Source organism: Jatropha curcas, chromosome 5, assembly GCF_041381405.1.
Source record: "Jatropha curcas cultivar XTBG-Jc1 chromosome 5, XTBG_Jcur_1.0, whole genome shotgun sequence".
NCBI classification, from domain to species: domain Eukaryota; kingdom Viridiplantae; phylum Streptophyta; class Magnoliopsida; order Malpighiales; family Euphorbiaceae; genus Jatropha; species Jatropha curcas.
Genome location: NC_143155.1, coordinates 28,715,407 through 28,742,216, shown reverse-complemented (window position 1 = coordinate 28,742,216; position 26,810 = coordinate 28,715,407). Strand labels below are relative to the sequence as shown.

The following is a 26,810-nucleotide window of genomic DNA, read 5'->3' as shown; positions in this document are numbered from 1 at the left end:
TGAATGTTCTTACATTTATTATGACCAGTTATTTTATGACGGAAGTTCCACGTGTACGTTACTTGTTTAACTTTTTTTATTTTTAATTTACATAATATTTAAGTATAAATGTTTATTTAGATTAAAATAAAAATAATGATTTATTAATGTTGCATTTTATATATACAATGGAATTTTGAACATGTATTCTATTATAATATCTAATTAAAAAGAAAATGATGTTTATGTTTCTCCCTCTTTAATAAAAAATATATATAATTTTATTGTTAACTAATTATATAAAATCACTACAAATTTGCATTTATCATACTGCAAAATATTCTATAATTTGGCGATATTATAACATTAATCTAATAAATCACGACTTACTCTGCATAGCCACAATATAATATATGATTTTGATCTCCACATCAATTATTTTCGTCGGATGAAGTTAAGCTGAAATTTTATCAATCGCTTGTAATATTTTGGACCATGTCTTTGCATAGAATCCAAAAATCAAGTGCTTAAAGTTCTCAACTACACATGAGAATCAATATGCAAAGTTGTAAACAATAATATTGGTAATAGAATGTACTTTATCAAGTTTAAAGAAGATATACATGAGATTAAATTCAAAAATTACAAAGTCACACATAAAAATATTTGAAAAAATATTAAAATTTTAAAGGTCTAATTATCTTTATATCTATTAAAAAATATTTAAAAAAACATATCCAATTAAATTATAGAAAAATTAAATAAAATTCTACAAATTTCAAAAATAAAAGAATAAAATATTGAATGAAAATAAAGCTCTTGAATTTTCTTTTATTTCATTTTTAATATAGAAAGGTTGAAAACAAAAATAATAGCAAATTCAAATATTTATAGCATATTTTTTTCAAAAAAATTTCATTAGCCTAAAAAAATATAAAAAAATCTATTTTTTTATATTAGTCAAATACTATAATTTCATAATTCCATTGTTTTGTTAAATTTAAAAAATTTTAAAATACAATAATATGTAAATGATTCAAATAAGTGTTCTCTCCAAATTAAATTAAAGAGAAATAATATTTTTTAAAAAATTATTTTAATTTCGTTGTAATTAACTAATATAGTATAAGAATAAAGTGTTTAGTCATATTTTAAAAAATTTAGAACATAATAAATTAATAGAATTTAAGTTCCACTTTCAATAGTTGAAATAAGGTTTTCCATTTATCTCCTAAAAAGTAATATAACATGAGAATATATGATTAAAAATAGAAAAACTATTAATTATAAAATCATTGGACAATAATATTACAAGATCAAATAGAAAATATATATATATATATATATATATATATATATATATATATATATTCTCGAATTAAATGCATAAAAATCTAACTAAAAGGATATTCAAAAATATAAATGAAATATATTTTTTTCGATTAAAAGGCAGTAAAAATAGAATAAAAAGAATCTTCAAAAGGATAAACATATTTATTTTCTCCAATTAAAATGCATAAAAAATTAATTAAAATGATATATCACACCACATTCTGACTTTTATAATCTTAAAATATAAAATTCTGAGTTTTCCAGACTCCACACCACATTCACTAAACGACATGTTTTGTTGCAGAGGATACTATAGATGCACTCATCGTCACTCACAAGGTTGTTTATGTTGGGATATCCTCCCAAGTCCCACGTCAAATGAAAAAGAGAAGAGGAATTAAAATATAATGATTCAAACTCAATCCATTAGTATGAGATTTTTTGGAAGGTAATCAAAAATAAATTTGTGAGGGCTTGGTTCAAAGCGGATAATATCATATTAATTCGGTGTTGGACGAGGATACGCGCGGTCCATCAGTTTGTGGAACGACAGCAACAACACGAAGAAGTGAAGCCCAAGCTATTAAAAGCGATATCTTTCGACTATAGAGAAGGACTCAGTAAAAGCGACGACTTGGAAATATTTCCACCCTTTTCTCTCAATGAAGAAAATGATATTTTCAAGGACTCAATAACGGAGAATGATTTCTTTGTTAACTTTTCACCTGCATTTATATCTCCGGCGACATCGTCCGGCTTTGGAATAGACAATAATGCAAGAACGCCGGAATCTGATTCCGCTCCAACTTCAGTTACCAATTCGCCAATCGGAGATTGGGATCTTTCAATAGATAGCGTGGATTTCGACTCCAATCTCCCTTTAGAATTATTTGCTTAAATATTAATAGGATTAATTTTATGATGTTGATGGGTCAGTGCTTGAAAAGAGAGATTAAGAGAAAGTTCTTGAGTCTCGGGCGGTGTCTTCCCAGAAAATTTTTCAGTTGATTAGGTAGTTTAATGACGAATAGGTGTAACCCTTTTTTTATCAATTTGGCTTGCAAACTAATAGCAGATTGAAAATTACTTTCGCTTGTGGACTGAAATAAATATTTAGAATCATTGAGCGCAATGGTCGTTATGAAAATTGAACTAAAAGTTTATGGCTTTAAATTTGGCAAATGCGGCCGATAAGGCAACTTACAGCTAAAGCAGTAAGACTCTGCCCTTTTGATAGCTAAACAAAGAAATAAAAAGAAGGGAGGAGATGAAGGGAGCCGAAGCACTTTGCAATACAGATAAAGCAAACTCTTATTAGAATGTCAAAAGTTGGAAAACAAATACAAATCACAAACCGAGCAGAGTCTTATTAAAATAACATATACTATAATAAGAACATTAAAATATAATAACATCACCATAACAACATATTATAAGAACATCACTACTACAACATAAGCACACTGAACTTAAAATATACGTCTGAGAGAGTATACAGATTGTATGAAAGTGAGAAATAGAAGTATAACTGCTGCAATAGTTCCAGTCCCTCTCCAGAGATTGCTAAAATATACACTTCTCATGATAGCCACAGTCTTAAACCAACAATTCTCATAATGTTTATTAAGATCCACACTTACTCCATAGAAACAAGACCCACGTGTTGTAATTTCAAGACAAAGCTTATTCACCATCTCAGCCACTGATTTGTGCTCCCCAAGCAAATTAGTGATAATACCATTTTGAATAAGCAATTCCACATCTCTCTCAGTATCTACTAGAAAATCTAATATCAACATATAGTCACATATGTAAGGATCATATGGATAGTGACACTGCTCAAAAGCCATCAGATTTCTTATCAATCGTTCTGTGCCATCTTCAACTTCAAATCTTGGCATTTTCAATTCTCCCCTTTCAAATTTTATATCAAGAGGCCACGCCTTTTTATCCACCTTAAACTTGACTCCTGCCTCGTGTAACTTTGTAGCATTATAAAGACTTTTAATACAAGCATCATTCTTTGACACTGGATGTTTGTAGGATCTTAATCTTCTAATCAAATCAGTAAAGTGCTTAGGCTTCTCCTCAATTTCTTTTCCTTCTGTACTTGTACTTTCATCGTCTTTGTGCTCTTTTTGACAGCAGAACATATTCGAAATCCAAAACCCATAAAAAATGGAGAAGCAATCGCAACATCTATTATTTTTATGATCGTCATCATCAATGCTTGGAGCACGCAGGTAATACCCTAAGTTGGTGAACACGAGAGAAAAAAAATCAGAATTTCCAGTAGCAAATTCATATAAATTCTCAAGCACAAAATAAGGCAGCTGATTTTCCAGCAATATCAAATCTTCTAATATGGCATCTTCGCTAGATGGTTTTCCTAATATATAATCAGCTTTATATTCTTCTGATTCTTCTGTTGCAATAGTCTTTTTTTCAAGAAAAATTAGATAATGAACACAGAATCCAATAGAATCATTCTTACAAACATGTTCTGTTCATACTGCTCAAATGTTTGATCATAACAGTGACGGATTTTTAATTCGTATTCTCTAATTTTGTTTTCAAGCTCAACCCAAGTCTTGCCAGTCCTTCTGCAGAATTCTGCCAAATATCTCAGTTTTTGCTTCTCCATAGGTTTCAATGAATCTTCATTGTGGTGAAAAGGGCCTATGGAAATCATTTGAGGAGTGTAGGCTGACGGATTTATAGCTCGAAGTTTTCTTGGAACTCTGTAGATACAAATTTCTGGCCATAAAGCTGGCTCCGATAGTAAACGCGCTAAGTTGTCTGTTATGTCAATGACTAATTGCTTTCCCCTTTCAGCTTCGACATCATTTGAATTACTTCCTTCACCATTCTGTCCCATCTGCCCAAGAACACCTAATATACTTCATATATATTCTTTTTTAAAAAAATATTTGTTAATTAATTAACTCCATTTGCACACAACACATCTTTTTAGCAACCAAAAAGAACTTTTGACAGGGAGAGATCAAAACTGATATACAAGGACATGTATAAGAATTGGAAATCAAAGTTAATTCAAGGTTATCAATATTACATTTCAGTAATGAAAAAAAAAAAAAGGCAAAATTTTTCAGGAGAGTGTGCAAACCTTACGTGCAAGATCTTTGCCCGAAGTAGTGGTCTGGCTAGCAGTTGAAAGCACTCAGGTTTTTTTCCTTCAAAGGCGACAAAAATGTGTTGGGCGTGGGTGTATCCAAACAATATTAACCTTTTTATAGACGAATGCTCTCTTTGATTTTTCTTTTCTCATCAACAATGCAACGCTCTGGTCCTACCAATTAATTAATTAAATTTGATAATTGTATTGCCTTTATCAGTCGTAGCTTTTATATTAATTTCTTTTGTTTGTAAATCAGTTGATGGATCACAAAATTAAAGTTATTTCTTAAAAAAATAAGGTAGTTTCAAAAGTGTATTTCTGGGTAATTTTTTAAAAACTCACTGGTACAAAATTTTAACTCAATACTATCTCAATTTAAATGTGAAAATACATATTTCTATGTGAAAGGGAGGAGTGCGCAAAACTGAAGTGCAAGAAGTGTTTTGGAGATTGAAAGGCAGATTTTATCCTTTCAAACAAAAATATGTTAGGTATTATATATAGTGGGGTGCATATTTTTCCAACCAATTTAAGTCGAATGCTCTCTTTCATTGTTCTTTTCTCCTTGATAATGCAATCTGTTCTGTCCTAATATGGTACTCCCTCCTTCGTTACACTTTAATAGTAACAATTATGCATTTTATCTTATTCCACTTTAAGTATTTATTCAGAATTCTGAGACTATATTAATTATTATTTTTTAAAATTTTATCCATATTTATTAAGTATTTTGTAGCAAAATTAGATGAGGAGCTTTTAATTTTAAGAAGGACAATTGACACATTCTACTCTATATTTTTAAAAAATCATTATATTTCAATTATTTTCTTAATTTTTATGAAAAAATTGAATGTCGCTCGTAAATTGGAAGAGAGGAAGTAATAAATTTGTAGGTCCACGTTGTTATTGACTAGTAACTAATTATATTTCATGTCTTGGTCTCACATACTTAGATTAGTAATTGATGAAGTTAAGCTAAAATTTTGTCAATAACATGTAATATTTTGGACCATATCTTTGCACAAAATTAAAAATAAATTACTTAAAGTTTTCAACTCTACATGAGTATCAATATGTAAAGTTGTAAACAATAATATTGGTAATAGAATGTACTTTATCAAGTTTAAAGAAGATTTAAATGAGATTAGATTAAAAAATTACAAAGTAACATATAAAAGTGTTTGAAAAAATATTAAAATTTTAAAGGTCTAATTATCTTTATATCTATTTAAAAATATTTAAAATATATATCCAATTAAATTATAGAAAAATTAAACAAAATTCTATAAAATTCAAAAGAAAGATTTTATCCCTTCAAAAGCGACAAAAATGTGTTAGGTATATTATATAGTGGGGTGCACATTTTTCCAACCAATTTAGGTATAAAAATTAAATGTCGCTCAAACGGATGAAGTAATAAATTTGTAGGTCCACGTTGTTTTTTTTTTTTTTTTTGAAAGGGAGTAGGTCCACTTTGTTATTGACTAGTAATTGATTATATTTCATGTCTTGATCTCTCAGTACACTATAGTTAATTTTCCAAGGTAAAATATTGGTAGCAAATTTTATTGCAGAGATACTATAGATGCCCTCACGAGGTTGTTTAGCCACAAAATAAGTTCAGAGATCAGAACTCTATAATATTTGAAGTGACCTATAGAGGAAGGCACACGTGTTTTCAAGCTGCTCGTTTATCAGCTTTAATAAACGACAAGTCGCAACAAGGTGAGGATAATTGCTCAGTAGAATGACAGCAACAACACGAAGAAGTGAAGCCCAATGTCACGGACAAATTCCGTGACTGTGTTAGGCCCTTATGAAAGAGCGTACTAGGCTGCGTTTCAACCTGCAAGGGTTCGGGCGGCTTAGCGATTAAGGCGTTGTTCCACCCTAGTGGCCCTTACCCCATGCAAAGTCTACATGCAGGCGAGGTATTGTGCCGCGGGGCACAACTGGTCGGGAGCTGGGCTGCTTCCCTTATGAGCCCATGGCAGGGCGAAACCAGTGTGGTACGGTATGATAAGGCTTGCCTCGGAGACAAAGTACTGCCATGTGGGCAGGCTCCCGGGGCGCCGCACGGGCGCAGTGCTGCGCAAGACTCCAGGCCCATTACAGAGTGGTATCAGAGTCGACTTGCTGCACGTTTTCGAAGTCCACTTGACTAAACACGCACTCCAGGGTTAAGAGTCAAATGTACCGCCCTGTGTCTTGACACCACGTGGTGTCGAAGCAATGGCGCAGTCCTAGGCACCACAACTCCAGGCGATGTCGAAGCAATGGCGCAGTCGTAGGCATCGTTACTCCACCCGATGTCGAAGCAATGGCGAAGTCCTAGGCATCGGCAGTGTCGAAGCAATGGCATGGAGACCTCAGGCACCGTGAATGTGGATAGGAGCATATTTAACGGAGCAAGCATGGATAGAGCAGAGCCAGAGAAGTGGGTCGAAGTGGGGCGTAAAGCAAGAACGGTCCAAGGGCGAGTCGTCCTCCCTCGGCACGAGGACGTGCTGAAGATTGAGTGGGGGAGGATGTCACGGACAAATTCGATGATGAACACAGAATCCAATAGAATCAGTTTTACAAACATGTTGTTTTCATACGACTCAAATGTTTGGTCATAACAGTGACGGATTGTTTCTTCCCATTCTTTAATTTTCTCTGCAAGATCAGCCCAATTCTTACCGGTCCTTCTGCAGAATTCTGCCAAATATCTCATTTTGTGCTTCTCCATTGGTTTCAACGATTTTTCATTGTGGTGAAAAGGGCCTATGGAAATCATTTGAGGAGTGTAGGCTGACGGATTTATAGCTCGAATTTTTCTTGGAACTTTGTAGATACAAATTTCTGGCCATAAAGCTGGCTGCGATAGTAAATCCTCTAAGTTGTCTGGTATGTCAATGACTAATTGCTTTCTGCTTTCAGCTTTGACATCATTTGAATTATTACTTCCTGCACCATTCTGTCCCATCTAACCAAGAACGCCTAATACATTTCAATTTTTTTTTTTTTTTTTAAATGTTAGCTAATAAACTCCATTTGGACAGAAACACATCTTTTAACAACTAAAAAGAACTTTTGATAGGGAGAGATCAAAACTGATATACAACGACATCCATGAGAATTGGAAATCAAAGTTAATTCAAGGTTATCAATATAATGTTTCAGTACTGAAAAAAGAATATGGCAAATTTTTCAGGAGAGTGTGCAAACCTGAAGTGCAAGATCTTTGTCTGAAGAAGTGGTCTAGCTAGCAGTTGAAAGCACTCAGATTTTCTCCTTCAAAAGCGAAAAAAATGTGTTGGCTGCGTATTAGACACATACTCTCTTAAATTTTTCTTTTCTCGTTAATAATGCAACGCCATCCTGTCCTTCCCACTATTAAAGTTGATAATTGTATTTTCTTTATCAATCATGCATTTCATATTACTTTTGTTTGTTTGTAAATAAGTTGATGGATAAGAAAATTAAAGTTTTTTCTTTAAAAAAATAATCTCGGTAATTTTTTAAAAATTCACAGTTACAAAATTTTAACCGAATACTATCTCAATTTATATTTGAAAATACATGTTTATATATGAAAGGGAGGAGTGTGCAAACCTGAAATGCAAGAAGTGTTTTGGAGATTGAAAGATAGATTTTATCCCTTCAAAAGCTACAAAAATGTGTTAGGTTTATTATATATAGTGGGGTGCATATTTTCCAACCAATTTAAGACAAATGCTCTCTTTCACTGTTCTTTTCTCCTCGATAATGCAATCTTTCCTATTCTAATATATCACTTCCTCCCTTCGTTACACTTTAATAGCAATAATTAAATATTTTATTTTGTTTTACTTTACGTATTTATTTAGTATTTTGAGACTATATTAATTATTATTTTTTAATTTTATTTATATTATTAAGTATTTTTTAGCAAAATTAGATAAGGATCTTTTAATTTTAATAAGAATAATTTACACATTCTACTTTATATTTTTGAAAAATCAATATATTTCAATCATTTTTTAATTTTATGAAAAAAAATTAAATTTTCCTAGAACAAGGAAGTAATAAATTTGTAGGTCCACATGTTATTGACTAGTACACTAGAGTAATAAATTCATGTCTTGATCTCTCAGTACACTAGAGTTTAATTTTCCAAGGTAAAATTTGTGGCAAACTTTAATAGCCCTCACTTTTAACATAAGTCTTTAACTCTTTAATGTTATTACATTATTATGACCAGTTATTTATGACGGAAGTTCCACGTGGACTTTACTCGTTTAACTTGTTATTTTTTATTTACATAAATATTTAAGTATAACTTTTATTTAAATTAAAATAAAAACAACGATTTATTAATGTTGCACTTTTATATATACATGAAATTTTAAATGGTGTATTGTATTATAATATCTAATTACAAAAGAAAATGATGTTTATGTTTCTCCCTCTTTAATAAAAAAATATATATATAATTTTATTGTTAATTAATTTTATAAAATCACTACAAATCGCATTATCATACTGCAAATATTCTATAATTTGGTAATATTATAACATTAATCTAATAAACACGATTTACTTTACATAGCCACAATATAATGTATGACTTTGATCTTCACATCAATTTATTTTCATCGGATGAAATAAACTGAAATTTTTATCAATAGTAGATAATATTTTTGGACAATATCGTTGCACAAAATCCAAAATAAATTACTTAAAGTTGTAATTAATAACATTATATAGAATGTACTTTATCAAGTTTTAAAGAAGATATAAATGAGATTAAATTCAAAAATACAAAGTCACGTATAAAATATTTGAAAAATATTTAAAATTTTTAAAGGTCTAATTATCTTTAATTCTATTAAAAAATATTTTTAAAAAACATATCCTATTAAATTATAGAAAAATTAAATAAATTTCTATAAATTTCAAAAATAAAAAGAATAAAATATTGAATGAAAATAGAGCTCTTGAATTTTCTTTTTATTTCTAGCAAATTCAAATATTTATAGCATATTTTTTCAAAAAATTTCATTAGACTAAAAAATATAAAAAAAATCTATTTTTTTATATTAGTCAAATATTATAGTTTCATAATTCCATTGTTTTGTTAAATTTAAAAAAATTTTAAAATACAATAATACGTAAATGATTCAAATAAGTGTACATCATCCTCTCTAAAAAAATTAAAGAGAAATTATATATTAAAAAAATTATTTTAATTTCATTGTAATTAACTAATATAGTATAATAATAAATGTTAGTTATATTTTAAAAAATTTATAACATAATAAATTATAGAATTTAAGTTCCACTTTCAATAGTTGAAATAAAGTTTTCGATTTACCTCATAAAAAGCAATATAACACGAGAATATATGATTAAAAATATAAAAAACTATTAATTATAAAAATCATTAGACAATAATATTACAAGATCAAATAGAGAATATATATATATATATATTATATATATATTTTCTCGAATTAAATGCATAAAAATCTAACTAAAAGGATATTCAAAAGTATAAATGAAATCTATTCTTCGATTAAAAGGCAGTAAAAATAGAATAAAAAGGATCTTCAAAAGGATAAATAGATTTATTTTCTCTCCGATTAAAATGCATTAAAAAATTAATTAAAATGATATATCATGAATTTCAAATTAAACTAGGGTTACTTTAGGAAATCTCATAATTCCCTCCTCTATTCCCACATGTACGTAGATTATAGATTGGTAAATTTATTTTATTATCTATTAAGTTAAATAATAAATACATGAAGTATATAATATGTATTTCGCTCTAACATTTAATTTAAATCATAAATTGAATAAAATTTAAAGCATATCGTAAATAAAAGAATTTTTAATTTTCACGTATAGCCTTATTATATGACATTAAAATAATTAAAAATAAAATATATTATTAATATATGGTTAACATTAATTATCTATTAAGCATAGTATTTAAAATAAAAATTTAATTGGTATGTGTTTAACTTTAATTATTCATTAAACATAATATTTAAAAAAATTAATTGGTTATTAATAAAGTTATTTTATAACATTTAAATTTCATTAAAGGCATTATCGAAAATCTCATTATTTCACTTTCTACGTGATATAGATTTGATTCAAGGAACCAAAAAATATAATATTTCCATTCCACGATATTCACACCAATTTTGACTTTTATAATCTTAAAATATAAAATTCTGAGTTTTCCAGACACCACACCACATTCACTAAACGACATGTTTTGTTGCAGAGGATACTATAGATGCACTCACCGTCACTCACAAGTTTGTTTAGCCACAAAACAATTTCAGAGATCAGATCAAGACCAATATTTCAAGTGACCTATAGAGGAAGGCACACATGTTTTCAAGCTGCTCGTTTAGCAGCCTCAATAAACGACAAGTCGCAAGAAGGTGAGGATAATTGCTCAATAGAACGACAGCAAACAACACGAAGAAGTGAAGCCCAAGCTATTCAAAGAGATATCTTTCAACTACAGAGAAGGACTCAGTAAAAGCGACGACTTGGAAATATTTCCACCATTTTCTCTCAATGAAGAAACTGATATTTTCAAGAAGTCAATAATGGAGAATGATTTCTTTATTAATTTTTCACCTGCATCGATATCTCCGCGACGTCGTCCGGCTTTGGAATAGACAATAATGCAAGAACGCCGGAATCTGATTCCGCTCCAACTTCAGTTACCAATTCGCCAATCGGAGATTGGGATCTTTCAATAGATAAGGTGGATTTCGACTCCAATCTCCCTTTAGAATTATTTGGTTAATTATTAATAGGATTAATTTTATGATGTTGATGGGTCAGTGCTTCGAAAGAGAGATTAAGAGAAGGTTCTTGAGTCTCGGGTGGTGCCTTCCCAGAAAATTTTTCAGTTGATTAGGGAGTTTAATGACGAGTAGGTGTAACCTTTTTTTTTTATCAATTTGGCTCGTAAACTAATAGTAGATTAAAAATTAATTCGCTTGTGGACTAAAAGTTTATGGCTTTAAATTTGGCAAATGCGGCAGATAAGGTAACTTACAGCTAAAACAGTAAGACTCTGCCCTTTTGATAGCTAAACAAAGCAATAAAAAGGAGGGAGGGGATGAAGGGAGCCGAAGCACTTTGCAATACAGATAAAGCAAACTCTTATTAGAATGTCAAAAGTTGGAAAAACAAATACAAATCACAAACCGAGCAGAGTCTTATTAAAGTAACATATAATATAATAAGAACATTAAAATATAATAACATTACCACAACAACATATAATAAGAACATCACTACAACAACATAAGCATACTGAACTTAAAATATACGACTGAGCGAGTATACAGATTGTATAAAAGTGAGAAATAGAAGTACAAGTGCTGCAATAGTTCCAGTCCCTCTCCAGAGATTGCTAAAATATACACTTCTCATGATAGCCACAGTCTTAAACCAACGATTCTCATAATGTTTATTAAGATCCACACTTACTCCATAGAAACAAGACCCACATGTTGTAATTTCAAGACAAAGCTTATTCACCATCTTAGCCACTGATTTGTACTCCCCAAGCAAATTAGTGATAATACCATTTTGAATAAGCAATTCCACATCTCTCTCAGTATCTACTAGAAAATCTAATATCCATATATACTCACATATGTAAGGATCATTTGGATAGTGACACTGCTCAAAAGCCATCAGATTTCTTATCAATCGTTCTGTGCCATCATGAAATTCAAATCTCGGCATTTTCAATTCTCCACTTTCAAATTTTATATCTAGGGGCCACGCCTGTTTATCCACCTTAAACTTGACTCCTGCCTCATTAACTTTGTAGCACTATAAAGACTTTCAATACAAGCATCATTCTTTGACACTGGATGTTTGTAGGATCTTCTTCTTCTAATCAAATCAGTCAAGTGCTTAGGTTTCTCCTCATTTCTTCTCCTTCTACGCTTGCACTCTCATAGTCTTTGTTCTCTTTTTGACAGCAGAACATATTCGAAATCCAAAACCCATAAAAAATGGAGAAGCAATCGCGAGTTTTATGATCATCATCACGAAGTTTCGGAGGACGCAAGTAATTCGATAAGTTGAGGCGCACGAGAGAAAGAAAACCAAAATTTCCAGTAGCAAATTTATATAAATCCTCAAGCACAAAATAAGGCAGCTGATTTTCAAGCAATATCAAATCTTCTAATATGCCATCTTCGCGCGATGGTTTGCCTAATATATAATCAGCTTTATATTTTCTGTCCAAATAAAACTCTCTCCTCTTTTCAAGAAAAATTCGATAATGAACACAGAATCCAATAGAATCATTCTTACAAACATGTTCTGTTCATACTGCTCAAATGTTTGGTCATAACAGTGACGGATTGTTAATTCGTATTCTCTAATTTTGTTTTCAAGCTCAACCCAAGTCTTGCCAGTCCTTCTGCAGAATTCTGCCAAATATCTCAGTTTTTGCTTCTCCATAGGTTTCAATGAATCTTCATTGTGGTGAAAAGGGCCTATGGAAATCATTTGAGGAGTGTAGGCTGACGGATTTATAGCTCGAAGTTTTCTTGGAACTCTGTAGATACAAATTTCTGGCCATAAAGCTGGCTCCGATAGTAAACGCGCTAAGTTGTCTGTTATGTCAATGACTAATTGCTTTCCGCTTTCAGCTTCGACATCATTTGAATTACTTCCTTCACCATTCTGTCCCATCTGCCCAAGAACACCTAATATACTTCATATATATATTCTTTTTTAAAAAAATATTGTTAATTAATTAACTCCATTTGCACACAACACATCTTTTTAGCAATCAAAAAGAACTTTTGACAGGGAGAGATCAAAACTGATATAAAAGGAAATGTATAAGAATTGGAAATCAAAGTTAATTCAAGGTTATCAATATTACATTTCATTACTAAAAAAACGGCAAAATTTTTCAGGAGAGTGTGCCAACCTGAAGTGCAAGATCTTTGCCTGAAGAAGTGGTCTAGTTGGCAGTTGAAAGCACTCAGATTTTCTCCTTCAAAGGCGACAAAAATGTGTTGGGCGTGGGTGTATCCAAACAATTTAAACCTTTTTATAGACGAATGCTCTCTTTGAATTTTCTTTTCTCATTAATAATGCAAGGCTCTGTTGTCCTTCCAATTAATTAATTAATTAATTTTGATAATTGTATTGTCTTTATCAGTAGTACCTTTTATATTAATTTCTTTTGTTTGTAAATCAGTTGACGGATAACAAAATTAAAGTTTTTTCTTAAAAAGATAAGGTACGTTTCAAGTGTATTTCTCAAAAATTTATCGTTACAAAATTTTAACCGAATACTATCTCAATGTGAACATGAAAATACATGTTTATATATGAAAGGGAGAAGGGTGCAAACCTGAAGTGCGAGAAGTGTTTTGGCGATTGAAAGATAGATTTTATCCCTTCAAAAGCGACAAAAAATGTGTTAGGTATAATATATATAGTAGGGTGCATATTTTTCCAATCAATTTAAGTCGAATGATCTCTTTCATTGTCCTTTTCTCCTCGATAATGCAATCTGTCCTGTCCTAATATAGTACTCCCGCCTTCGTTACACTTTAACAGTAACAATTAGACATTTTATCTTGTTCTACTTTAAGTATTTATTTAAGATTTTGAGACTATATTAATTATTATTTTTAAAAATTTTATCTATATTTATTGAGTGTTTTATAGCAAAATTAGATAAAGAGCTTTTAATATATTAAGAAGGACAATTTACGCATTTTATTCTATATTTTTAAAAAAATCATTATGACTAGTTGTTTTAGACACATGTTTCACGTAGATTTTATTCATTTAATTTTATTATTTATATAATGAAAGCATAAATTTTTATTTAGATTAAAATAAATATAATAATTTATTAATATTGCACTTTATATATACAATGAAATTTTGAACATGTGTTGTATTATAATATATAATTAAAAATAAAATGATGTTTATTTTTCTACCTCTTTAATAAAAAATATATAATTTTATTATTAATTAATTATATAAATTCACTACAAATTCGCATTTATCATACTGCAAAATATTTTATAATTTGGCCATGCTATAACATTAATATAATAAATCATGACTTACTTGACTTTGATCTCACATCAATTATTTTCGTCGGACGAAGTTAAACTGAAATTTTATCAATAGCATATAATATTTCGAACCATATCTTTGTACAGAATTAAAAAATAAATTACTTAAAGTTCTCAACTACACATGAGAATCAATATGTAAAGTTGTAAACAATAATATTAGTAATAGAATGTACTTTATCAAGTTTAAAGAAGATATAAATGAGATTAAATTAAAAAATTACAAAGTAACATATAAAAGTGTTTGAAAAAATATTAAAATTTTAAAGGTCTAATTATCTTTATATCTATTTAAAAAATATTTAAAAATATATATCCAATTAAATTATAGAAAAATTAAACAAAATTCTATAAAATTCAAAAGACAGATTTTATCCCTTTAAAAGCGACAAAAATGTGTTACGTATATTATATATAGTGGGGTGCATATTTTTCCAATCAATTTAGGGATAAAAATCAAATGTCGCTGAAACGGACAAATTTGTAGGTACATGTTGTCGTTGACTAGTAATTGATTATATTTCATGTCTTGATCTCTCAGTGCACTATAGTAAATTTTCCTAGGTAAAATTTTGATAGCAACTTTATTGCAGAGATACTATAGATGCCCTCACGAGGTTCAGAGATCAGATCAAGACCCTACAATATTTGAAGTGACCTATAGAGGAAGGCACACATGTTTTCAAGCTGCTCGTTTAGCAGCTTCAATAAACGACAAGTCGCAACAAGGTGAGGATAATTGCTCAGTAGAACGACAGCAACAACACGAAGAAGTGAAGTCCAAGCTATTAAAAGAGATATCTTTCAACTACAGAGAAGGACTCAGTAAAAGCGACGACTTGGAAATATTTCTACCCTTTTCTCTCAATGAAGAAAATGATATTTCAAGGAGTCAATAATGGAGAAAAAAATGTGTTGGCCGGGTATTAGACACATACTCTCTTTGATTTTTCTTTTCTCCTCAATAATGCAACGCCATCCTGTCCTTCCCACTAATTAAAGTTGATAATTGTATTGTCTTTATCAGTCATGCATTTCAAATTAATTTTGTTTTTGTTTGTAAATAAGTTGATGTATAACAAAATTAAATATTTTCTTAAAAAAAAAAAAAGGGATAAGTCGAAGTAGGTGCATTTTTCAAGTGTATATATATATAGGGTGCATATTTTTCCCAACCGACGACTGTCTCTTTGACTATGCTTTCCCCTCAATAATGCAATCTGTCCTGTTCTAATATACTAATATAATCTCTTACGCTGGAATTGAGTTTCTGAAAGTGGATCGCGATTACAATATAATAATAAATTGAGCATTGGTCCTCAATTTATCATAATGGGCTATTTGGCCCAAAATGAGTGGGAATAGATTGGACTGTCATAAAGCTTAGCATCGTATTTTCTGACTTTAAGATTTGCAGTTTCAAATTCGAATATGAAAAGCTGTTATTAGAATAGCGAAACGTTCAAAGAGATAAACATTACAGATAGAACAATGAATCAGGAAATAGAAAAAAAATTGAAAAGATTGCACAACCAAACAGTCTTAATTTTGTAACAAATCTCTAATAGAAGACGCAGACTGTGTGACGGTGAAAACCAGTAACAAAATGGCGACGACAGTTCCGGTGCTTCTCCAAAGATCCTCAAAATACACCCTTCTCAAGACCGCCACCGAACGATACCATAGATTATCGTAGTGTTCATTGAGCCTTACGCTCATATCGTAAAAACAAGAACCAGACGCCCTTATTTGCAAACCAAGATTATTAACCAACTTAGCCACTGATTCATTATCACCTAACAGATTAACAATAATCCCCTTTCTACAAAGCAAATCAACGTCTTGCTCTGTGTATATCAGAAAATCAAGAATCCAAATATAATCGCAGATGAATGGATCGTTTGGATAATGACACTGTTCAAATGCCATCAGATTTCGAATCAATCGCTCTGTATTATCATCCACTATAAATAATGGCATTCTCAATTCTCCTCTTTCAATTGCATGTTGATTGGCCAGGCTTTTGGACTCACTTTGAACTTCACTCCTGCTTCGTGTAACCTTGTAGCTCTGTATAGATTTTTCACTGTTTTTTCCGTTATTGTTATTTGACTTGGGACGCTTATAGCAACGATATTGTCGAATTAGATCCGTGAAATTTAACGGTTTCTCTTTAAAGTCGTCTTCTTCTTCTCCTTTGACGCTTTGATCGTTGAGCTTTGAACATGAGAAGCATCTAGGAATCCAAAAACAATAAAAGCAAGAGAAGCAATCGCAGCTACATTTTTTATGTTCTTCGTCAATTGGTGGCGGAGATAAATAGTCCCATAAATTTTTGACCATAAGATCGGAAAAAGAAGGATAGCCTTCTTCGTTTAACTTTCCGACGGTGAGGTCATATAAATCTTCAAGAACAAAATACGGTAACTGATTTTCCACTAATATTAAATCCTCTAATAACCATATTCTCTCGTCGATTTTCCAAGAATATAATCCTCTTCATATTTGTCATTATTTCCGTTCTCAAAGAATTTATATTTTTCTCCTCTTCTCAAGAAAAGTTCGATAATAAACACAGAATCCAACAGAATCATATTTGCAAAATCTTCTTTGGATATCTCATCAGTTGTTGAAACTTCATAACAGTGGCGAATTGTTTTCTCCCAGTCTCGGATTTTGTCTACAAGATCAACCCAATCTTTTTTACCAGTTCTCGTGCAGAAGCCAACCAAGTATTTCAATTTCTGCTTTTGCATGACTTTCAAAACCGTCGTCGTTGAGGTGAAAAGGGCCGATTGAAATCATTTGAGGAGTGTAGGCTGCTGGATTTAAAGCTCGAAGTTTTCTTGGAACTTTGTAGATACAAAGCTCAGATGGCCATAAGCCTGGCTCTGAAATTAAACGCTGCAACTCGTGAAGTAGTGGAATTTCAACTTTGGTTTGGTTTTTTGTTTCTTTTGAAGCATCTGAATCTGCTGTTTCGTTCTTTCCCATCACTTAGAATGCTTGATCTAGCGATACAAACAAAAAGAATTTTTAATCAGTTCTGATATACGCAATCATACGTTACAACTCTAACCTCAACTTAATCGATCCATTACAAGTAAAATTAAATGTGTAAAAAAATATACTTACTTAGCAAATATTATGGAATGTGCATGCTAAAATGGATACTTTGGCTGAGATGTAAGCGTAATTATCTATATTTCATCCACTTATATGACTGATATCCCTCATCGATGGGAAAAAAATGTTACATATCAGCCTTTTCTTCTCCAATGAGAATATGCATGTCCATCCACACAAGAAATTTTGCACGATTGGTTGGATAAAAAAAAATGGAAAATAAAAGAAATCTTGACGATCGATTTGTTAGAATACAATGTATAAATGGTCACATTTATTTAATTTTATAAGATGAATGTTCAAATTATTTTAGTGGGGTAGTTAGATCATATAGAGTCCTTCCCGTTTCTTTTTTTTTTTTTTTTTTGACTTATTTAGTTTATTTTTAATTGAAAGTCGTGGATCCGATATGGCGTGAGAAAATTAATTAATTAATTTTATAATATTTACTAAATATTTAAATATTTTTTTTTTGAAAAATTAATGTTACTAATAGACTCCAAATTATGTTCGATTTAACCCTGGTTGATAAGATTTAGAATACATTGGTTGAATAAAATGGCAGACAAAAAAATTGTTTTTTTGAAGCATATGTCAGTTTCTCTTGGTTGTTAGGGTTTGCTTGTTGACTTTTTGCTCCTTTAATTAGCGAGACCTGAATTCTTCAAGTCTTTTTTTTTTTTTTTTTTTTTTTTAAATTCAAATAGCAGTACATTACAAAATAGGGAAATAACCCAAATTGGTGCAAGTCTTTTTTAATTCATAAAATAAAGTAAAGTTGCTACCAGAATAAATTTTATTAGCGAATATATATATATATATATAAAGAGAGTCAAGCCTTGCATCATCATATTTATTTTTAGCATATCACATTAATTAATTATTTAATTAGCACTAAATGGGCTGAGTTAAAACTGAGGCTGGCCCAATTCTTGAGCACACTTTAAAGTATCATCTAAAATCTTCTCGACGCCATGCTTGTATTCAAATCCAAGTTCCTTCAGTTTCGTAGAGCTCAAAACAATTTCCCTGTCCAAATTCTCCACAAACCTGAAAATCAATCAATAAATTATTACTTTTCTTAATTCATTTCTAATTGAATTTCGAGATTGAGGTCTCTCATTTTTAGAAATACACACTCTAATATGAATTATTTATTGCTTTCAATACTCAGAAATTAACTTACTCTCCATTAATAGCAATATGTGGGTATTTCTTTTGCCAATAATTGGCAATCTCTGCCGATGATAATAAAGCTTTAGCACATAAAAATCTACCGCTAACGGATGGCTTCTCTATGCAGAAAATATGAGCCTCGCGAACATCTTCAATATGAACAATTGGTAGCTTTCCTATTATGTCTTCCAATTGCCTAGGTGTGGGATACCAAATCTTATCCTCTGTAACTTGTGAGATTAGTATTCCCATACTCTGAGACATCGCAGAATGTACGGTTCCTCCTCCCACTAATCCACATGTAATGCTCACTACTTCAAGCTTTTCGCTATTATGCCTAAGCACTTCTTGCTCTGAGAGCGTCTTCGATCGTGTGTATGCCTAATAAATAGTTTGCAGTTTACTGTTAATTTTAATATGTATTATACAGAATTAATCGATTATTAATTTATTTATTTATGCAACGAAGTTATTCGTACAGTCATTGCCCCAACTATTTACCTTTCACCTAATACCTATCAATATATAAAAGTCTTAAATGAAATTTCTTAAATCCCGACTCTATATGTTATCTTACCATCCAAATATTACATCAAATAAATAGGCGTCAAATTCTATGTCAACTAAATAATTTATTCATTTCTATATGGGACTTCAGTTTATGCCTTAATTATGAAACAGTAGCAAATCTCTAATTAGCATCTATACTACATAAACTAATTGTTTTACTTTCATCAAAGTTTTAAAATATAATATCAACTTATCTATCTAACCTTTTCTTATTTAAGTTTAGCAAGGTATTTTGTGACTTCCTTAAATTTATCCATTCAACCTTATCATCTTTAGTTTCTCAGGTTAGCATAATGTTACCTGGTGTTATTATCTAGATCTCGACTTAGTTCAGATCTTTCCTCCTTTGGCTAGCATGTCAAAATTTTTATCAATTGCTTCATGATTCACTTCACTAGATTCTTTTATTCTTTTACTGTAAGGAATTCAATGTATTAATTTTAATATTTATCGAAAAGCCAGAAGAAATTAATTACCACATGTTTAAGTTGTATTTATCAACATATCATTAACTTCAAAACATCCCCTAGAGTTGAATAATTTTCTTATGATATGACAAACTACCCAAAAGCTTAAATTATCAAATCTCTCTAGTTCTGATTTGTCACAATTCACTACGGTCAAAAAGGAATAGTACTAAAATTTCAATTCTTAATGTATCTATCTCTAAGTTTTATTGATTTGTATTTCTTATTCTTGAGAAATTTCTACCTCATTAGATTCATTCCTACTAATAGTCTACAATACTGAATTTCACCTAATGTGTCTACTAACTAAGGATTTTTGAGCAATTTAAGAGTCCTCTTTTTCTAATAGTTCTACTATACATTGTTTCAAGCGATATTAATTGTTAGATTAATCGTTTATTTAAAAATTCGACTAATGAGTTGACAACTACAGCCTAGGTTGACCATCTTATGAGTAACTGGCTATTTAAAAACTTTCAAAAACTTTCCCTTTTCACTTTTAAAAATATCGGCATATCACTCACACATAACTTTGAAATTCTTATAATAAAAATTTGCATTTAACTTTTATTTCATTTCAAGACCAATATCAATCGTGGTATAAAAAAAAATGTTTTCATGAAGTTTGAAATCAATACTCATTGTATTTTCTAAAACCTTTGGGTATTTAATAAAAATGAATTGTCTATCTCCACGAGGATAATCCTTAAGTCATCTAGTTCCAGTCTACTATCTCATATTTCATTCCAAGAACATTCTAATCTCTAGCATTACTATTCCTTTTGCTGTTACTAGTCTATCAAGTAAATTGATCCACACTTTAAATTTTTCCAAAATTTATCTTTATTATTTTTATTATTTTTATTTTTATTGATTTATTATTATTTATTATTTATATTTATATTTATACTATATTATTATTTTATCTTTATTTATTTAGTTATTTGTTTTATCATTTTATATATATATATATATATATATATATATATATATATATATATATATATATATATATATATATATATGCATATTTCTTACATCTGAATTTTTACTTCTTTCCCGATTCATTTCTTATTATTTATTCTAGCAGTTCATAGTAGATAAATTAATTAACCATATTATCATCATCGGCCTTTCTACGATTTAACATCCCCTAGTCTTATCCAAATTCTTTAGTTTTTTTGATTCAGTTTAATTTTTTTTTTATCCTCCATGTCTCATTAGTGTACCCATCTCATTAAATCTTATCCTTAAAAGAATTTTAATCATGGGTACATGAATCTATGGCGTGAAACCATCATTTTACACAAAATTTAATTACGTCGTAAGGTCATTGTTCTTGGATTTCTAATTCTAATTTTTCAATCTCTACTGATGATTTTTTTTAAAAATTTATTAAATTTTATTTTATTTATTTAGCACATCGATCTAATTTCGTACTTAATTCTTTAAAGCAGATTTTATATACATTTTCTTAACTTAGATTAATAAATAGTATTAGTCCTTTCTACATGACTCTTTATCTAGATACATCAAATTCCCTTAATTATTAAGTTTTCCTACAGCATCCACGTTCCTTTCTCCATTCATTCCCCATTTGTGATTTAAAGTTATTCATCATTTTCTACATTCATTTTATTATAATAGATTTATGAACTTGGTCTAGCCCATTAAGTATCCTACATGTGCTAGAATCTTAAATATATCATGTCTAGTACACTTACTACAATTTAAATTCTCACCCTTTTTTTTTTTATATACATTCACATTCATGAGTTTCACCATGGTAAATTTAGGATTTCTTATAAGTATGATTATTTGTCTTAGATCCTCCTTTTCTAACCTTTGTAATTACAATTTCCACTTTTTAATCCCTAACAGTAACATTTCTAGAATTTGATCTCTATTAGTTTATCATTATTAATTTCTATAGGCCTAATTTAGTCCTCGAGATAGACAATATGATCAAAATAAATCAAACATGCAATCCTCGTAAGTCATTTAAAGTCTAAAATCAAACAAATTTTGACATGCCGACAAAACAATAAAACCAAACAACAAAAAAAAATAATTTCCAATAAGCAAATAACAAGACATTTTTCTCAAATCATAGTTCAAATAAATTCACTTTGTTACTGTCTTTAAAACTCCGAATTCTTTTCTAAACAGTTTCAAATAATTTTTTTTTTTTGAAGCAGTGTCTCTTGTCGAATCAAGGTGTACTGGGTGATCAAGCCATTACACCAATTTCCAACTGATCTTCTGCTTCAAAATAGATGGAGGGAATTTAGCAAAACTCAAAATATTTTCTTTTATAAACGTCAGTTACCTAGACCTTTCTATACCTCACTATTATTTATGTACCTATAGTTCTCATCCTAAGTTTCATAGAGATTTCCTTCCATCTTCATGCACGATGCGTCCACCGGCACTAAAATGGAATTCAATCCAGACTACATCTCCTTTGTTGGTTACGGCCGACCCCAACATAGGAGCTCTATATTTAATTTCCTATGTTCCGCAATTGATTCCTAAGGCCCAACTTATGCTCTGATACCAACTTTGTCACGACCCATTTCCGTGGGCGGGATCGGCACTAGGACCTGGGTGGACTTAAGGCCCCCGAAACCCGTAGTAAGCCTGTATTACTTAAGACTCGCGTTCTATTCACAATTGTTGATTCAAGCCCAATAATTTATTTCACAAATATTTCCAAAGTACAATCCAAATAATAAATGTCTATACTCTATTTATTCATTTACAACCCAGTTGGAATATAATTGCGGAACTCTGCTCCATAATTCACTATCCTTTGCGTTTACAGATTCAATAGTTTATTATTATTATTATTATTTTAAGTGGTCCAATATCAATTCTAAGAAGTTTAATTTATTTTCGACTAGAAGTTCCGATAACTTGTGTTGGACTTAAGACCAAGTCACAATTTGGGCTCAGATCAAAATTGTTTAGTACTTAAGCCCATACTGTCACAAATTCAGATTTTTGATTTATTAAAAATTCAAAAGTTTTGAAAATAAAAATTCAGGGTATTATATATAACTTGAGAATATATGATTAAAAATAGAAAAAACTATTAATTGTAAAAATCATTAGACAATAATATTACAAGATCAAATAGAGAACACACACACACACACACACACACACACACATATATATATATATATATATATATATATATATTCTCGAATTAAATGCATAAAAATCTAATTAAATGTATATTCAAAAGTATAAATGAAATATATTTTTTTCGATTAAAAGGAAGTAAAAATAGAATAAAAAGGATCTTCAAAAGGATAAATATATTTATTTTCTCCGATTAAAATGCATAAAAAATTAATTAAAATGATATATCATGAATTTCAAATTAAACTAAGGTTACTTTAGAAAATCTCATAATTCCCTCCTTCAAAAGAGAAAAAAAATGTGTTGGCCGCGTATTAGACACATACTCTCTTTGATTTTTCTTTTCTCGTTAATAATGCAACGCCATCCTGTCCTTCCCACTAATTAAAGTTGACAATTGTATTTTCTTTATCAATCATGCATTTCATATTACTTTTGTTTTTGTTTGTAAAGAAGTTGATGGATAACAAAATTAAAGTTTTTTCTTAAGAAAATAATCTTGGTAATTTTTAAGAATTCACCATTACGAAATTTAACCGAATAATATCTCAATTTAAATGTAAAAATATATGTTTATATACGAAAGGGAGGAGGGTGCAAAACCTCAAGTGCAAGAAGTGTTTGGCGATTGAAAAGACAGATTTTTTCCCTTCAAAAGTGACAAAAATATGTTAGAAATATTTTATATAGCAGGGTGCATATTTTTCCAACCATTTAAGACGAATGCTCTTTTTCACTATTCTTTTCTCCTCGATAATGCAATCTGTCCTGTTCTAATATAGTACTCCCGTCCTCCGTTACATTTTAATAGTAACAATTAAAATATTTTATCTTGTTCTAATTTACGTGTTCATTCAGGACTTTGAAGCTATATAAATTATTATTTTTTTAATTTTACCCATATTTATTAGATGTTTTGTATCAAAAATTAGATGAATAGCTTTTAATTTTTAAGAAGGACAATTTACACATTCTACTCTATATTTTTAAGAAATCAATAAATTTCATTCATTTTTTAATTTTTGTGAAAAAATTAAACTTCGACTGGAACTGGGGAAGTAATAAATTTATAGGTCCACATTGTTATTGACTAGTAATTGATTATATTTCATGTCTTGATCTCGCAGTACACTATAGTTAATTTTCCAAAGTAAAATATTGGTGGCAAACTTTAATAGCCCTCACTTCTAACATAAGTCTTTAACTCTTGAATGTTCTTACATTTATTATGACCAGTTATTTTATGACGGAAGTTCCACGTGTACGTTACTTGTTTAACTTTTTTTATTTTTAATTTACATAATATTTAAGTATAAATGTTATTTAGATTAAAATAAAAATAATGATTTATTAATGTTGCATTTTATATATACAATGGAATTTTGAACATGTATTCTATTATAATATCTAATTAAAAAGAAAATGATGTTTATGTTTCTCCCTCTTTAATAAAAAATATATATAATTTTATTGTTAACTAATTATATAAAATCACTACAAATTTGCATTTATCATACTGCAAAATATTCTATAATTTGGCGATATTATAACATTAATCTAATAAATCACGACTTACTCTGCATAGCCACAATATAATATATGATTTTGATCTCCACATCAATTATTTTCGTCGGATGAAGTTAAGCTGAAATTTTATCAATCGCTTGTAATATTTTGGACCATGTCTTTGCATAGAATCCAAAAATCAAGTGCTTAAAGTTCTCAACTACACATGAGAATCAATATGCAAAGTTGTAAACAATAATATTGGTAATAGAATGTACTTTATCAAGTTTAAAGAAGATATACATGAGATTAAATTCAAAAATTACAAAGTCACACATAAAAATATTTGAAAAAATATTAAATTTTAAAGGTCTAATTATCTTTATATCTATTAAAAAATATTTAAAAAAACATATCCAATTAAATTATAGAAAAATTAAATAAAATTCTACAAATTTCAAAATAAAAGAATAAAATATTGAATGAAAATAAAGCTCTTGAATTTTCTTTTTATTTCATTTTTAATATAGAAAGGTTGAAAACAAAAATAATAGCAAATTCAAATATTTATAGCATATTTTTTCAAAAAAATTTCATTAGCCTAAAAAAATATAAAAAAAATCTATTTTTTATATTAGTCAAATACTATAATTTCATAATTCCATTGTTTTGTTAAATTTAAAAAATTTTAAAATACAATAATATGTAAATGATTCAAATAAGTGTTCTCTCCAAATTAAATTAAAGAGAAATAATATTTTTTAAAAAATTATTTTAATTTCGTTGTAATTAACTAATATAGTATAAGAATAAAGTGTTTAGTCATATTTTAAAAAATTTAGAACATAATAAATTAATAGAATTTAAGTTCCACTTTCAATAGTTGAAATAAGGTTTTCCATTTATCTCCTAAAAAGTAATATAACATGAGAATATATGATTAAAAATAGAAAAACTATTAATTATAAAATCATTGGACAATAATATTACAAGATCAAATAGAAAATATATATATATATATATATATATATATATATATATATTCTCGAATTAAATGCATAAAAATCTAACTAAAAGGATATTCAAAAATATAAATGAAATATATTTTTTTCGATTAAAAGGCAGTAAAAATAGAATAAAAAGAATCTTCAAAGGATAAACATATTTATTTTCTCCAATTAAAATGCATAAAAAATTAATTAAAATGATATATCATCACACCACATTCTGACTTTTATAATCTTAAAATATAAAATTCTGAGTTTTCCAGACTCCACACCACATTCACTAAACGACATGTTTGTTGCAGAGGATACTATAGATGCACTCATCGTCACTCACAAGGTTGTTTATGTTGGGATATCCTCCCAAGTCCCACGTCAAATGAAAAAGAGAAGAGGAATTAAAATATAATGATTCAAACTCAATCCATTAGTATGAGATTTTTTGGAAGGTAATCAAAAATAAATTTGTGAGGGCTTGGTTCAAAGCGGATAATATCATATTAATTCGGTGTTGGACGAGGATACGCGCGGTCCATCAGTTTGTGGAACGACAGCAACAACACGAAGAAGTGAAGCCCAAGCTATTAAAAGCGATATCTTTCGACTATAGAGAAGGACTCAGTAAAAGCGACGACTTGGAAATATTTCCACCCTTTTCTCTCAATGAAGAAAATGATATTTTCAAGGACTCAATAACGGAGAATGATTTCTTTGTTAACTTTTCACCTGCATTTATATCTCCGGCGACATCGTCCGGCTTTGGAATAGACAATAATGCAAGAACGCCGGAATCTGATTCCGCTCCAACTTCAGTTACCAATTCGCCAATCGGAGATTGGGATCTTTCAATAGATAGCGTGGATTTCGACTCCAATCTCCCTTTAGAATTATTTGCTTAAATATTAATAGGATTAATTTTATGATGTTGATGGGTCAGTGCTTGAAAAGAGAGATTAAGAGAAAGTTCTTGAGTCTCGGGCGGTGTCTTCCCAGAAAATTTTTCAGTTGATTAGGTAGTTTAATGACGAATAGGTGTAACCCTTTTTTTATCAATTTGGCTTGCAAACTAATAGCAGATTGAAAATTACTTTCGCTTGTGGACTGAAATAAATATTTAGAATCATTGAGCGCAATGGTCGTTATGAAAATTGAACTAAAAGTTTATGGCTTTAAATTTGGCAAATGCGGCCGATAAGGCAACTTACAGCTAAAGCAGTAAGACTCTGCCCTTTTGATA

The 26,810-nt window shown here is 29.5% G+C and overlaps 2 protein-coding genes and 3 pseudogenes across 3 annotated transcripts; 1 reads left to right on the top strand and 4 right to left on the bottom strand.

Moving 5' to 3' along the window:
• Positions 1 to 2,652: 2,652 nt before the first annotated feature.
• On the bottom strand, positions 2,653 to 7,418 carry LOC149496532 (UPF0481 protein At3g47200-like). The gene is given in 4 exon segments (XM_089721356.1): positions 2,653 to 3,748; positions 3,751 to 4,189; positions 4,444 to 4,590; positions 6,648 to 7,418. Coding segments are annotated over 4 exon segments (2,325 nt in total). The 3' UTR covers positions 2,653 to 2,780.
• A 3,263-nt stretch (positions 7,419 to 10,681) lies between these two features.
• On the top strand, positions 10,682 to 11,437 carry LOC149496531 (putative WRKY transcription factor 46; annotated as a pseudogene).
• A 248-nt stretch (positions 11,438 to 11,685) lies between these two features.
• Positions 11,686 to 13,496, bottom strand: LOC149496530 (UPF0481 protein At3g47200-like; annotated as a pseudogene). Its single transcript, XR_016320812.1, has 2 exons — positions 13,407 to 13,496; positions 11,686 to 13,176 (listed from the first exon to the last, which is right to left on the bottom strand). The product of XR_016320812.1 is annotated as a UPF0481 protein At3g47200-like (transcript).
• A 2,511-nt stretch (positions 13,497 to 16,007) lies between these two features.
• Positions 16,008 to 17,985, bottom strand: LOC149496529 (UPF0481 protein At3g47200-like; annotated as a pseudogene).
• Positions 17,986 to 18,611: 626 nt separating this feature from the next.
• On the bottom strand, positions 18,612 to 19,143 carry LOC149496528 (NADPH HC-toxin reductase 1-like). The gene is made up of 2 exons (XM_089721355.1): positions 18,890 to 19,143; positions 18,612 to 18,753 (listed from the first exon to the last, which is right to left on the bottom strand). Exons 1-2 carry the CDS (start codon positions 19,141 to 19,143, stop codon positions 18,612 to 18,614), a joined length of 396 nt encoding a protein of 131 aa, XP_089577481.1.
• Positions 19,144 to 26,810: the final 7,667 nt, after the last annotated feature.

Coding starts and splice junctions, on each gene's coding strand:
- LOC149496528 (XM_089721355.1), bottom strand. CDS start 19,143: ATGTCTCAGAGTATGGGAATACTAATCTCACAAGTTACAGAGGATAAG. Junction 18,754..18,889: donor CATATTGCTATTAATGGAGA/GTAAGTTAATTT, acceptor ATTGATTTTCAG/GTTTGTGGAGAATTTGGACA.